General features: G+C 33.5%; 2 protein-coding genes across 3 annotated transcripts in view; both read right to left on the bottom strand.

The window, feature by feature from the left end:
* The window catches only part of LOC120626147 (phosphatidylinositol 4-kinase beta), a 52,271-nt gene extending 39,101 nt beyond the window's left edge, over window positions 1–13,170 (bottom strand). Inside the window, exon 1 of the mRNA XM_039893466.1 lies at window positions 12,653–13,170. Within this exon, the coding sequence (XP_039749400.1) occupies window positions 12,653–12,741 (89 nt within the window). The 5' untranslated portion in view covers window positions 12,742–13,170. The remainder of the gene's footprint in view (window positions 1–12,652) is intronic.
* Window positions 13,171–14,426: 1,256 nt separating this feature from the next.
* On the bottom strand, window positions 14,427–16,144 carry LOC120626274 (dynactin subunit 6). Of its 2 annotated transcripts, XM_039893716.1 has the most exons (5): window positions 15,972–16,144; window positions 15,732–15,902; window positions 15,363–15,535; window positions 14,863–15,080; window positions 14,427–14,826 (listed from the first exon to the last, which is right to left on the bottom strand). In XM_039893716.1, exons 1-4 carry the CDS (start codon window positions 15,980–15,982, stop codon window positions 14,863–14,865), a joined length of 573 nt encoding a protein of 190 aa, XP_039749650.1. In that variant the 5' UTR covers window positions 15,983–16,144; the 3' UTR covers window positions 14,427–14,826. The 2 variants fall into 2 exon arrangements, with proteins under 2 accessions (XP_039749650.1, XP_039749649.1); XM_039893715.1 differs by having other exon boundaries at window positions 14,428–15,080.
* Between the last annotated feature and the right edge of the window lie 15 nt (window positions 16,145–16,159).

The raw sequence follows: 16,159 nt of genomic DNA, 5'->3' as shown, positions 1-16,159 counted from the left end.
TCCTATGGAATATATCAAAATTAGAAACTTTCAGGGAGCAACATACGTTTAAACCATTAGTAAGGAATTAGGTAGGGATACAGTGTGAACGAACGAAGCCACGGGCAGTTTAAGTTTTATAAAATATTAATTAATAATGCATTGATATGCAGTTCTATATGCAATCTAGCTGAAAAAGTGTCCAGTTACTGTTATGAATGTTTCTGTTGTGATTGTTTGTGATGGTTATTTGTTGAATGTTTTAAAATATAGCGTTAAAATCAATAAATCTGTCACTTTTATAGTGTTTTGAATGTAAAGCAATAACTCATGACTATTTCCCTAGCAAACTGTCAATTATATAACAATTCACTTCTTGACATCACACTAATATACATTACGCTGTCATAGGTATATAGTGTATGATCGTAATTATAAAAGCATAATAATTTCGGCATCAGTGCTATGAGAGCCGTAGCTCAGTGGTATAAGGCTCAGGCCGCGATTGCCTGAGGGTCGCAGGTTCATAATCCTGTCGAAATTTTTATATGCATTTTAAAATTGATATTTGATATTTCCTTCAAGCTTTGGTAAATACATTTGAATAATAAAATCGACTTTAAATCGAAGCACATTTGGGTCTGCGCGTTTGTTGGTACAGCTGCTGTTACGTAGGCAGCTGGTTGGCTACTCGCGTCACCTGCCGCGGCATTGTGACGTTCGAAGATACAATCGCAGATGTGAAGGTTGCTTTTGAATTGAAAGCCTAAATTATGCTTATTATCCCGGAAAAGCACTAGTTTAAAAGTTCCCAGGTAGCTAAGAAATATAGTCTTGATTACCTATGCGAGGCTTCATAGCTAACATAAACTATCTTTGCGAAATTTTGATTTTGAATAGATAGATTTGATTCTCTAAAAATTCATAGACTGCGGGAAAACTAACGGTTACATATAAACAATTGATTATTGTTTTAAAACAAAGATATGTCTAAATTAAACAAGCGGTCCCACGCAACTTCGTATGAGTGAACCTTAAAATAAAGATATATCAATATTGGCACGGACTTTTTTTTCTTTTGAACAGGAACAATAGTGTAACTTTAACCGTTTACGCATCGCACGTAACAGATCATCACAAAAGAAATAATTTTTCCCTTTTTTGTAACCTTTTCATTGATGATCAGCTCCTATCGTAGCGTGATGTTGTAGCCTTATAGACCTACTCGATGATTGGAACTATCCAATGCAAATATATATTACTAATTCAAACCAGTAGTTTCTGAGATTAGGGCGTTTAAGCAAACTAGCGGACCCTCGCGACTTCGTCCGCGAATGAGCCGACTTAAGAAAATTTTCGTATGTTGTCGCGAACTGTTTTATAGAACTTTAAAGAAACAACAATTCCGATATACTTCCTAGCTAGATTGATATATCGCCCCCAAAACCCCTTGTATACTAAATTTCATGAAAATCATTGGAGCCGATTCAGAGATTCCAATTATATATATACAAGAATTGCTCGTTTAAAGATATAAGATAAACAAACAAACATACTCTTCAATTTCATAATATTAGTATAGATTTGAAGCGGACCTGGAATTCTAGAGACTTATCGAGACAAATACTGGAAACAATCAGCCACTACTCGTTTAACCAGACCCTTCAGCTTTACCAATAAAATGTATATATATATCTACTAGCCGTTTCCAGCCCGCTTCGCTGGGCGAATTGAAAAAGGAAATAAATTACATTTTATGTTTCATTTTTATTTATTTTTTTCATATTTTTATTATTCTCCTTTTTTTTATTTTTGTATGAACATAAATAGGCCCCGCGGATAGAACTGTAAGCATCGATATTGTTTAGACTTACTCAAATTCCAAATTCCATCGATTTAGCCTGTATCTTTCATCCAGGTGATTTTTCTCACTAATATTCATTGTAACTTTCAATGTGCAATCATTATAACATTTCCGTGCCTTTCTTCCAAAAATTAATAATAATTGAAATGAAGAAAAAAATTTGAAATGAGCATTGAAAGTTTAAGTTAAAGTCATTGCAAGTCTCATATGTGAAGTTGAAATCTGTCTAGGTTCAAGTGCGACGAATTTTCTGTTAACTAAAATTTTCTCCGTGACATCAATTTTTTATAGAAGATTAATTGTGCATGTTTTTTTATGAATTCTATTGGAATAAGTAGATAACTAAATTTTTTTTCCACATCTCATGTGCTTGGAAAATGCATTCATTTTAATCTGTTACATTTCCGCGATCCCGCAATAAAAGAATTCGTCGGTTATGTAGTCTGCAAAAGTAAAATGAATGTAAAATTCTTAGTCCGTTGATTGGATAGCTACATGTAAAGTTAAGTTTTTGAAACCTCTCAATGACTTTTTCTCCGCTGCCAAAAAGACGATTGTTGTAAGGAAATACACGAATATCCATACATACACGAAGATCCCCACCAAATTTGGAGTCTGTAGAAGTTACAGGTTAGAAATAAAAATTTTAGATTTTAACACCCACCCCCGCAATTCCTTTCGGAAGTAGACTTTATTGAAATCCATTTTGAGATGTTCTTTATGTGAATAATAAAAGATTCCTACCATATTTAGAATTTTTAGAAGCTATATTTCGAAATTGAAATTTTTTATTGTTAACACCCACCCCCGCGAACCTTATTGGAGGTGATTCATTGTAAAATCCGCTCGAAGATCATTTTTATATTACATATAGAATACTCTCACTAAATTTGGAGTCTATAGGAACTATCGCTTGGAAATTGAAAATTTTCATTGTTAACGCCCCCGCAATCTTCTTTGGGGTGGGATATCGTAAAATTTGTTCATAGCCTATTTCTACACCTCTTACAGAAGATTCCTACCAAATTTGAAGTCTATAGGAGCTATAGTTTAAAAACGGGAATTGTTCATTGTTAACGCCCCCGCAATCCCCTTTGGGGAATGAATTTCTTAAAATCTATTCATAGCTGACCTCTACATAGCAAAAGTAATATTCCTACCAAGTTTCACGTTTCTAAGTCTTATGGTTCCCGAGATTTCGTGGTGAGTGACTATATAGATGGGAATTATTCGATTATCATCGCAATTTTAACTTTTTATCGGGCTTTTTTAAAATTTTCTTACATACAAAACTTTCTCCTGACAATTCTGAAGATAATTCATTAAACTTACGTTTTATAACATAAAAGGAAAAATGTACGTACATTTTTTTTTTTAAATCTGACGTCGATGAGAAACGTGTTGCGATGTATTGCGTCACTAAAGTATTGGTTTAAAATATTTCAAAATAATTGTAGAATGAATAAACGCAAGAATTCATTGAGCGACCACAATAGGTCGTTGGCAACAAGCGTAGAAACAATACCATTATAAAACAAAATACCGAAACGGCTGGTGTAGCAACGCACGTGTAAAGATAACATTATTCAAAAAAAAAGGTACCACTTTCCACTGGAATGCAGAGGGTGTTCTTCCAGGGTCGGTATTAAACATAACTTAAAAGCAACTTAAATTCATCCAAATTTCATAACATCCATACAGAAGGCCTGCAGAATAATTTAATCATACTAAACGTACAGTTTTGTTATAATTACTATACAATATGCATCAATATTTGCGGCGTGGGCGTAAGCAAGACTTAAGGTTTGTAACGCGCTTTAGTGGCCATGACTCTCTATATTATAAGTACCCACTTAGAAACAATGTACCTCAGTGAGTAGAGAAAAAAGTTATTTCCTCTAACAGCAATAACAGGCAATTAGTTTTCTTCCTGTGCAGACAATAGAATGAGAAACGACTGGCATGCGTAACGGAGCAGTAATAATCGTCAATGACGACTAAAACCGCCGAATGATATAACGAAACTAAAAATAAAATATTGAGTGTCACCGATCAAATGGGTTTTTGAAGAAGCTAAACTTCTAAACGCACGTTGGGGGTCATCAGACGACTTCAATTATAGATTTATATCAATGGGGCAGACAATAGAATGAGAAACGACTGGCATGCGTAACGGAGCAGTAATAATCGTCAATCACGACTAAAACCGCCGAATGATATAACGAAACCAAAAATAAAGTATTGAGTGTCACCGATCAAATGGGTTTTAGAAGAAGCTAAACTTCTAAACGCACGTTGGGGGTCATCAGACGACTTCAATTATAGATTTATATCAATGGGGCCATCCATAAAATACGTCACACTTTTAAAATTGAGAGCTCAACAAAGTTTGACAAGAGGGGGGCGATAACTGCAGTGACGTCACAATATGAATACATTTGAAGCATTTAGACTCTAACGATTCTTTCATGCGTTATATTTTGTATATTTTTAAAATTTTTGCTCTGTTGTTGACTAACCAAAAATAACATTGGTGATGTTTGTACCACAAATAAACAAATATGTACACAAATATACCATACCATAAAAGTTTATACCATAATTAAAAAACAAAAAAAAAAAGTAATGAAATATAATCTATTTTTCCTGTATATAATCCGACACTTTAAATCACTTGAAATCATGAGAATAAACTTTCGAAATTACTTTTTAAAAGTTTTAACCGCTAAAATAATTAAATTAAATATTATGAACTTATCTTATCAGATAAAGCTTTTAAAAGATTAAATTACTTAAAACCGGGGTCACTAAAATTGATGGAAATCATTGCCACATTTGTACATAAATGTCTTAATGTATTATTTTTATTTACTTAAATGACTCTAAAATTGGTTTACCGGATGGTTCACAGATGTTTCTTATTTTTAAGACCTTGCTCGATATAAGTCTTACGCAAACCGGGGTTTCCGAAACATGGTGATTACTGATTAGTACTCATATCATGTTCTTTTTGTGAGTTTCGACCGAGTTTAAGAAATTAGGTCCCTTTATTATTAGGTATATCTCCGCCATCGCTAACAGACTTTAAGAATTATTTTTTATTTATATACTTTAAAATTCAATAATGGATAATCTTTATTTTGATTACGCGGGCGTTAAAATTCAGAGGGGCTAGAATAGGTAAACTGATTACGGACGAAACCAGGAAGCCGGCAAACAGAAGACTGTGGAATATGGAAATCCCAACAAAAACCCACGGACCGACTCGGTTAACATGCTGATGCAGACGTTATGGTTGGCACTGCATATTTGTTACGACAAAGTAAAAAGAAAGAAAAAGTAGACTCCTAGTAAAAAGTCTTCTAACAAACGATTTTTGTTATCAGTATGGCCCCTTTCTAACCAGCCTTGTATATGTGTAAAGAGATTATAATAGGTGCATATAAAAGTTCAGCATCCGTATGTTACTTTAAGCCTTAATTTGAAATTATTAAACAATTTACTGAGTTCCCACAGTAGCGGGAATTAATATCAGACTGAGCCACAGCGAAGCGTGGCCGGGTACAGCAAGTAAAATATGAAATCATGATATAGATAAATGGAAATTAGTTTAAAAGGTCTTTTGTGTACGAGTTTATTAAGAGTGAACCCCTACCCGTGGGTGAGAACTGAGAATGCTGATTGATGATTTCCGTCCATTGTGTCCTCAAAACGCTTGTGAAATTGGTCTACGTTATGGTATAAGTACCTATTAGTTATTTCTTTACTTAGATTATATATAGACAGTATTATTTTAACGTGTGGTAATGGAGATCAGATTACAGTGTCCACCAATCTTCCTCCGGCCCTCCCATAGCGAGAGGCCTTTAGTCCAGCAGTGGACTGTCGTAGACTATTGATGATCGATGTTTATTATTGTAAAACTAAGAAGATTTTAACAAAGCATACATTAGCATTAACAATTGAAATGTTCACCCACACATTAAGGTCACTGGTGATTGAAGGATGTACACACCCGCACACACACTTTTCTAGAATGATGAGAACGTTGTTAGAAACTATATAATATTACATAATAGTAGCTTGGTTACGAGGAAACTATAGGCGGGACTCTCCATAAAAACGTATTCCCCTATTTACGTCCTGGATAATATCTCAAGATAGCATTTATTTTTTTTGGAAAGCTTAATACTTTTGATAATCTGATCCTCTAAAATTACCAATAGAGGATTTCATATTTATCTTTCAGAGGACTCAAAGATAAATATGAAAAATAAATAATGTGAAAGAAAAACGAGACGCAATCTGTCTTAAAATGTTCATGCTAAAAATAATTGAATCCGTTCAGTGTAGGATGAGAAAACCGTGGAATATGAAACGTCGTTCTCGTCTTTTAACGCAAGTTTTATTGGTAAAATCGATCTCAGTTGCAGCTGTCCTTATCGCACTCTGGGGGGCAAGACATGCTCAGTGCGACGTTTCTAAGTCTGTTTCTCGTTCGGAGTCACGTGTAGGTTTTGCGGATATAGTTCTATGGGACAAGACGGCTCTACCTGGCATCCTTCTGCGAGGATTTGTGATAAAATTAGCGCACCGGTTGAAAGAGGATTCCGCAGATTCACCCGATCATCTGCCACACACGACACGACGAAGCATGATACCATCTACTCCCTAGTGAAAGACAATCAGGCGATGGATACAGGGAATTACAACGATCTATCGGAGTAAAGTCATCAAGTTGGATTCCACTTAAGGACTTTACTCCTATCCAACTGTTGGTAGGACCTCGTGTGCCTCTAAAGGTGATTTGGTACTATCGCACTCCGGTATTGTGGTAACAAATATAACATGTGACTTACATGTGATTTTTCGTGTGACTTCTTACATCGGCAGCCTTTAAGACTGCATAGATGAAAGCATCTAGCCTATCTAAAGTCCCAGTTCTATGCAATGTTCAAATACCGTTTAATTTAGTGCACTCTCTCTTCTTTTTCTTAATGGATCGATTAAAAATTATTTCCTACAAAATTACTCTTTTATTCGTTCGTTTTGCCACATTGTAAATTAACTAGGTCGCCGTTGAAGACGAAAGAAAGTCACTTGTCAAAATCCAATTACTAATATCCTCATTATCTGAGTAATTCGTTAGGTAACGCAAAATATTATTTATTACCTGTGGATATTACCTCATTAATTTATTTTATTAAAAGCTATTAATGATACAACAATTGGCTTAGGTTGGTTTCTCACAAAGATGCAATGCGCGTGGCAGGACTCTGTGCTGCACATGGTTTTGAAGTCATGACAAACTGACAGACTTAATGATTGAATAATGCTTATAAAGTAGACCTCATTGAATTAAATTAATTTTGAATTTGGCATTTCGTTAACTGTAGTAGTCCTGGTCCTTTTAGGAAATTATGAAAAATGCGCTTTACTTTTACATCACTGGTTATAACATACCTATTATTACTTAAAATTTGTTTTAGAATTATAATGCTTTTTTTTCGGACGGTAAACGGTACGGACGGTAGACGGTCATATACATCTGTTATTTTAAGATAATACAGCTAAGCTATAAGTCCTAAGAATATAACTAGGATTTTTCACAGAGAATGAAGCACGCATCGCAGCGTAACGAAAATATTTTTAGCGTGATGTCCCTGAAGCCGGAAAATGTAAATTTATCCTTTTAAGTTTATCAGCATTAGAATAATGGTGCAAACAAATCCAATAGAGTATCCAAGGACATACCTTTCTCAAACAAAACATCTCTTTCATTATTTAAACTGCATCGTATTGTATATAAAGACGTCCTTCTCGCAGTTATCTAAATAAATAAAACATTTATCAAATTGATAAGGAAGGTAGGTAACTATATTTCTATATTATTATCTATTATGCTTTTTATATAGGGGTAGGTTGGTACGTGATTATAATAATTAATAAGATAATGTCGTATTGTAAACATGTGTAACGCGGATCTGATATTAATACCAATAGGTATCCTATGACAGTGAACGTAATTAAGTCAAGGTTTCAATATATTTATTTTTGTAAAATTAAATGGGAGCATTCAATTCAACGGAAGCAAAGTAATCCGTGGGTCCCGGTTATTATCACTGCATCCCTACAACGTGGATTATCTTTCAGACCTCTCTCCCTCTCTCTCTCTCATGTATGAGATGGAGGCCTTAACCCAGTAATGGAATACTGATAGACTGAGGGCAATAACTTTATTAATTTATTATCAATGACCATAATGGTTTGATTAACGACTAGCTGTGCCCCGCAGTTTTACCCGCATCAACTATGTGTGATTGAGTAGTGCTATACGATCGTTAATCTTACTCTACAGAATTGCATTCAAATCTGCTCAGTATTTTCTGCGTAATGCGCGAACCGACAGAGAAAAATTAAAAAAAAAACTGTTTGGGTTACATATCGATATAAAAAATTTCTTCGATTAAATTTTAAAAATAATCCAGTTATTACGTAACATTTAATTATTCGAATAAAGTTATATTTACTATGGAACCCATAGAAATAGCTGTTCCGAGTAATTGGAAAGATTGCGATCGCGGCTTGCTGCATTCCGTGGACGCCACCACTGATAGACACTGGCAGGGTCATAATAGTTAATTAACTATAATGGTTAGCCCACGAAATATTATGTGCACAATGTCCTAAACGCTGTTTTGGCTACAAGCTCAGCGTTAACGTTATTAGTGTATCCAAACTCAAGACTTTTTTATAGTATTAATTGAAGGACCGAGCAGATGGCCCACTATGGCAGATGGTAAGTGGGAAAAATAAGGCCAATAAACTGCGGAGCACTTCACAGGGCCTGCCAGGGACTCAACTAGTACTAAAGGTCTTTACGTAACTATTTGTTCGAACTCTCGTGTTTGACTTTAAGACCTGACCGGGTTCATGGTTCCAACCATGGTGCATTTCTATGGTCTTTGTCTGCTTCATAGCCGATTGGCGCAGTGGGCAGCGACTTGTGTGATGAACATGATTTTTTTTCAGTGGCTGGGTGTTTATCTATATATTATAAGTATTTATGTATATTACTCATAAAATTATTCATCAATTATCTTAGTAACCATAACACAAGCTACGCTTACTTTGGGACTAGATGGCGATGTGTATTGTCTTAGTATATAAATTAATTAATTTATTTATAGACTATTTTGGAGTAAAACTCCGTTAATATAAGATGTGAGAGCCAAAAGCCAAACATACGGATTACCTTCAGTTATAAAACAGTTTGTATGAGACGCGATGCATAGGCATCATTATTAGTTAAATAACCAAAGACCCTGTATGAATTTTTGGAAATGTTCTAACGGCTAAACATATAAAATCACAATGAAAAAGGCCTTGGTCGGTCCACCGCACATTGGCTTAATGGAGGTCGCTTACATTCTATTTTAAAAGTCAATTGTTTTTGATTGATCAGCAACACGGCAATTGTCATAAAAGCTTACCTACTCAGAAATTATTCGTTATCTATATATTAATACGTGAAGCAAAAACTTTGTTTATGTAAATTGCGCGGACTTTCATACTCCCCCCGTATGAAATTTTCCAGTTTATAAAGAGAAGGAAAGCAGAATGCTTTTTTCTAATTATGTAATTATGCATACTAAATATACATTAAATCAATAAAAAAAAGTAGTAGTGTTGAGCTAAATCTGTTTATTATTATAAGGTGTTCTTAGTGCAAAATAGAGTTTACTTTCTTTATTTTGCTATGTATATCTTAAGAAATGATACGAATAATATTTTCATAAGCTAGTAAAGTATTCTATAAAATTTATTCTTGTGTTAAACTATTCTCTGAAATTATAAACACGAAATAAATATGGCTTCGAGATTATAAAATTTGCATCCTTGTATTATAAATATTATTTATAGGTACTAATAGTTAAAATGCAGATTTTGTGTAGGTACGTCAGAATGGCAGGAAATCAGGTGTTGCTTTCCGCAGTTGGACTGTGCGCTGGCCACTTTTACTTTCAGTTCGGTCCATTCACCTGATCTCAAAGAATGCGCTACATCTATACAAATAAAACTAATTTGTTATGCAAGGCTCCAAATTTGATATAGTGTGCTTATTAGAGTAGTTTTAATAGTTAATACAGAGTCAAAGAAACTTTTAAGGAGATCCAAATAATATTAATCCAAAATTGCAGCCGCGTAAAACAATTTACTTCTCACACATCATAGAAAGTGATATATGCAAGAACAACTTACTCCCTTAATAATATAATTTATTAGCGTTTCCGAGATATCCGTGGGCTGTAAAATCGGTACAATCATTAAAATATATAATTACTAGCTGTTGCCGGGGAACGGAAAGGCGGGGAGGATTCGACATTTCCTTGCCGTTATCAGGGCGCTTATGTCCTTCTTGTGACATATATTACGTTACTCTCGCAACAGCATCCTCCAAATATTTGTTTTTGACCAGAATAAATTTATTTCTATAAGTATAATATTAGATCCTTACATATATATAAATTAGCCTTTTTTAAGTGAACACACATTTTTTTTAAAATAATATATTTATTTTACCAAAGCATATACTATTGCTGTTTATGCTCTTTTGCCATCTCATAGGTAGTTAATAGTACCCTTTACTAAAAAAAAAAAAAAAACGATCGGACGGCAATCAATACAATCTTTGAAGGCGCTTTGGACTTTCCCATCGCAGTAAAATTTTTCCCTTGGAAGTTATCCAAATTTCGAAAAATATAATTGTAATCTGTTTAAAAAGGTTTGGAGGATTCACCAGCCATTGCAATGAGCGTATATAATAATTCGATTTAAAATCCCCTCATTATTGTGCCGGTTGAGCAATGTAACATAGTAGTCGACGCGCGTTTGTCGGTTTGCTGTACTCAATTCATGAGCTACCGACCTTTCAAGCTTTTTTCACCTTCCAAAGTGGATTAAAACAGTTTTATCACTGACACCTATCCAGAACGAAATCGTTGAAACCAAAAACGCACTGTGTTTTCTCTTGCGACACCGCCGCCCCACGCATCATGTATCCACTGGTGCCACGATGGAACTTGTACTGGTAAATTACGCGATATTTCATGTTTTCCAATTTGAAACTAACCAAGAAAATAACCAATAGAGTTAATTAGTTTAACAAATTAATTAGTTTCCAAAACACAAAAGCATGAGTAGTAATAGCTGTATAAATTTTAATTTGGAATTCTTAACCAAAGAGGAGTGTCTGATGCCACCAAAGGTCAAATTCTAGAAAGAAAAAATACCTTGCTTACAATCTTTCATACCATAGAAAAACAACAAAAATACCTGGTAATTTATTTGAATTGCAAGTCTGTTTTTTCCTTTTAGGTGTGTTGAAAAATCGCGTATGAAACACGTGTGCATTGGGCATTATTCATAAAACTCTAAATTGTTGCTCTTATAACTCTCACCTTCAACACAATACCGCCTCGCATGTCATACATAACTTATGACCAATATAGCACTTCTAGCATCATTATGTAACATTAGCTGACCCTTAATTTAACATGAGGCTTAGTAAATACCAAATAAAACATTTAATGAGCCATCATTAAATTACATTATAAGCTGATAATTTTGGTACAAATAGTTTATATATCAAAAACAAATTTGTATGTTTTTGTTTACATAGTTATTAGTGTAATTTATTATTAAGTAATGGTCTTAAAATGGCTGTGGACTTATAATTTTAATGTACACAAATCATCTTCATCACAGAACTAACATGATATCTACAAGATTATTAAACATTAGAATCCAAAAACAAATTACATACCAAATAGAAGTCATTCTAAATTGTAATCCTTACATTATTTTTTGACTATCTCCCTAGAGCAATGGTGAGAGCTGTGAATTCAAATTCAAATTCAAATTCATTTATTTCAAGTAGGCCTACTTTATAAGCACTTTTGAAACGTCAAGTATGCATTAATTATGAGGTTGGGTTCGAATCCTGGCAGAGCCAATTTGTGAACTTTTAATTTCTGAATTTTCTCAAGTTTTGTCTGGTGGCAGTTGGCCGTAGCTAATTACCACCTTTGCCGTCATAGATGTGCCGTTAAGCAATTTTATATTCTAGTGCAATGTCGCGTAGAAACCCGTTAGGGGTTAGGGGTGACTACCATACTCCCTTACAGGTTAGCCTGCTGCCATTTATTACTATTTATTTTAGAAACCCAGCACACCTAAGGCAAAAAAAAAACTAGCACCACTCTTAACAGAAAAAAATTGTTTCATTGGAGAATTTCCCTAACCCCGACTCTTTCCTCTTATGAGACAAGCAGGGATCAAAACTAAACAGTCCACTAAAATATGTTGTCACTGGCTAAATACTCGCCTAAATCTTGGTTAATGATAATTTCATCAATCTTTAAAATTAAATCTACAAAAGTATAATAAATGTGAAAGTGAGTCTTTTGGGTATATATGTAACCTTCTGACACTTGTGTTATATGTTACCAAAATGAACCGATAATGAGGGGACACCAGGTATTTGCTTCAGGTAGTGTTTCCAGGGGACAGTTGAAAGCTATCGTGGAGATTTTTCTTGATATCACGTAAAAGTCACTGGCAACCGCTAGTGAATAATAAAAAAGAAACCTTTGTTTATAATATAATTTGAATTTATCTAGTAAAAATACTGTGATACTTATAAATACATAGATGTTTGATAGTTATACCGTAAGAGTTTTATGTATTAATTAGGCTGATAAGATTATATTAGTCATATTGGGGTTTATACGTTTCATGAACACTTACCTAAAATCCAAGCTAAGGTTTCTTTGATGGGTAGGCGGCTTGCTCTTGATGTCACTTCGGCTTCCGTGTATAGGAACATTTTCCAACATGCTCACGCACTTTTTTATTCACAAAACAAAACCCATAACAAATCTCCGTAAAAATTAAAGAGTAAATAACAACATGGCGTCGGTACTACACGATAATTTTTGTTTTATTTTAAAATAAAGTATCAACGCATAAAGTTATATACACGGTTAAATCTGACGCTGGAACACAAAATTATCCTCACGCGGTCATCTAAAATATTGCTCTATTCTCAATAAATGTGTAAAACTTTAATGTGTAGAGGTAGGAAAGTTTGAACCAGTTTGTAGTTATTATTCAATTACGATCTACGATAGACTATGGTCGAGATCTCATTACAAATGCCATGAAATAATATCAGAACGAATAGCAATGCACATCATTAATTTATTGTTTTGTTACTTTAATCAGATTTACAAAATCACACACAAACAAAATGAACAATAATGTTATCGCCATTGACTTGACTTTGTGTTGACTGTTGTCTGTCACACAGATTATAGAAGGCAATCAGGATTCACTACTTTGAGTATATATACATTAGATTGTCTGTCAGTGTAGTGTTTATATCCTCTTTACATGTACTTTTGAGATTATTTCAGTTTTATAACAGCCAATAGCTCCAAATTAAACTACAAAACAAGATAACCTTGATACAACTATTTCTTTGAATAAGAATGAATACTACAATACGAATGTAACATTAGTATTGTATTATTATTCAAATCGGTGATCTTATTAAATTTTTCAACACATAGTGACTAAATTATGATAGTTCGATTTTCCTTACAGATTTTTTTTCAGATTCCTGATATTAATATAATAATAAATACCTATATTATTTATGGTCTTCACATTCCTCGAAAACATTATGAAGACATCTCAGGCATGAAGGTTTCCGTCACCGTTAAAGCAAGTAAAAGTAAAAAATTAATTCTAAAAAGCCGATTACGCCGAACTACTTTTGACGTCTGATTAGCGCAGTGGGCAGTGACCCTACTTTCTGAGTCCCAGGCCGTGGGTTCGCTTCCCACAACTGGAAAGAGTTTTTGCGATGAGCATTGTGTTCAAGTGTTTATATTTATATTATATGTATATAAGTCATAAATTATTCATCGGTTATCTTAGGCCATAACACAAACTACGCTAACTTTGGGGCTAGATGGCGATGTGTGTATTATCTTAATATATTTATGTAATTTATACATTCTTTCATACATGATCGTCACAATCATCAACCCATTACAGACAATTACAGGGCACGTGTCTTCTCTCAGAATGAGAATGGTGTAGGCCGTAGTCTACCACACTGGCCAAGGAGAGTTCACACGCCGTTGAGAACTTTATGGGAACTCTCGGGCATGCAGGTTTCTTCACCGTTTAAAGCAAGTGATATTTAAATATATTAAATTAAGTATGTACCTATATTAACTGACAATATCACTAAAAAATATGTACCATGTATGTACCAGTACGTCAGACAAAAAAGCGGTGGGCGTGAAATGTCTATCAACCAACAACCACTCATATGAAAATGCTAATTTATATTTACTTACACTCTCCACAATTTCATTTTTTTGTCTGACTGTAAAAGTAAAGTAAGATAAATAGAGTAGAAGCTAAGAATACAGGTATTCTGTGAGTATATTTTACTGAAATAATAAAGGCATTTTTAGTAAATTTAATTTATTGATGGATTAAATGAAACTTAAAGAAAAAAAAAATTGAAACATTGGTTTATATCTGAAAACATTTTTCAGCTGGCCTACATTTATTAATAAAGAATCTATATACTCATCAATATCAACATATTATTCTAGGTTAGTGTGGAGGTACTTTTTTATCTTGGTGTTTAATAAATACAATAAAAGGTATAATTGCAAAAGGGACCTTCTTATAAAAAAAAAAATTTTTGTACACAAATATGTCTGTATTTCTCTAATTACAGCATAATAACTGGATCTATGAAAGTATGTATAATTTCATAAAATCAACAACCTATAGGGCTCACACTGTGGCTGCAGACATAAAACTAGACTGGCTAGATTTCATAATCTAGTAACTTTTTCTTCAAAAGCTTATAACATATGATAAATAAGCTTAAGCAATTGATATATAATGTACATCTTTTAATATTTGTAGCTTTACACTTTTGCACCTTCTTGAGATTGTCTTGAAGGTTGGCGCTTATGTAAATTTGGTTTTCTTAGCCGGTGATAGTTAGGCATAACTTTGCTGAGAAAATCAAGTTGTAAAAGTTGTGATGGTTGCTTCTCTAATGCTTCTCTGCTGTGGTGTTCTGAACCCCAAATAACAGTGTTGTCTTGTAACGACTGAGGGACTATTAATTGACATGCTGCTCCTGAAAAATACATGCATTAGAGATTGGACAATATTATTTTAAAATGGCATCAGATTGGTCTTCATAATCAAATGAGAATAATATGGCTAACTATCGGGCATGAAGGTTTCCTCACCGTTCTTTTCTTCACTGTTAAAGTGATATTTAATTTCTCAAAATTATAAGTTTTTATAAATCTGGAAAGTTAGATGTGAAAGCCGAGGATTTAAAATTGGATCCTGTTTAAAAAAAAGTTATAAAATATAAAAATAACAGGCTAATAAATTTTAATGAGAAAATTACCTATAACACATCCACTGCCAATTTTCACATCAACACCTACATATGATTTGCATTCAAAAACATTGCTTTCACCAATATGTCCAAATGGTGATTCTAATTTGCATCCAACTTCAAATACATTGTGAGCTCCAATAAAAAGTGGTTTTGGAGGACTCTCTTGTTTATCACTTTTCCTAAAAATATAATAAACATTAATCAAAATAGAATATACTAAACATTAGTAATTTGATTTGCAGTGTTACAGATGTTTTTTTTTGTGTAGGATGAGGAAAATCATATAGGTATAGAACAACAATAATAAGAATATTGCCTATATAAGAATTATAAATATATTGCATTTCTATGATAAGATTCATACTAATTTCTTACTTGTGGATTATTGTGGAGTATTCTTCAATAATGCAATACTCAGCTATAATAATAGGACCTCCCTCTGCAATAATTGTTACTCTTGGGTGAATCACTGTGCCTCCGCCAATAGTAATATCACCTTCAAGTGTACAATCCTCACACACCGTTGCACCAGGCAAAATTTTTATACTGTAATAAAAAATTATGAATGAAATAGGTGAAACATAAATTTCTCGTTCTCTATGAAAGTTTACTTACTTTTGTGACATAATTATTTCGGAATAAGTACAGGTTAAAAGTAGCTGCGTTTTATTTCAATTTGATAATTTTTATAACTTAAATGCAAATTAATAAATAACTACCCCTAACCACTTCCCATTTCTCAATCACATTTCAGAACCTTATAAACATAAACGTCATTCGTCAAACAGTAAACACACAGAAAA

This window comes from Pararge aegeria, chromosome 9, assembly GCF_905163445.1.
Source record: "Pararge aegeria chromosome 9, ilParAegt1.1, whole genome shotgun sequence".
In the NCBI taxonomy this organism is placed as follows: Eukaryota; Metazoa; Arthropoda; class Insecta; order Lepidoptera; family Nymphalidae; genus Pararge; species Pararge aegeria.
This window is presented reverse-complemented; position numbering and strand designations above follow the sequence as displayed.

What these genes read in the sequence shown, in the direction of transcription:
- LOC120626274 (XM_039893716.1), bottom strand. An exon ending in TACTCCACAATAATCCACAA is followed by an intron (nt 15,536 to 15,731) that starts GTAAGAAATTAG and finishes TTATATTTTTAG; the next exon opens with GAAAAGTGATAAACAAGAGA. An exon ending in TGGCAGTGGATGTGTTATAG is followed by an intron (nt 15,081 to 15,362) that starts GTAATTTTCTCA and finishes TGTATTTTTCAG; the next exon opens with GAGCAGCATGTCAATTAATA.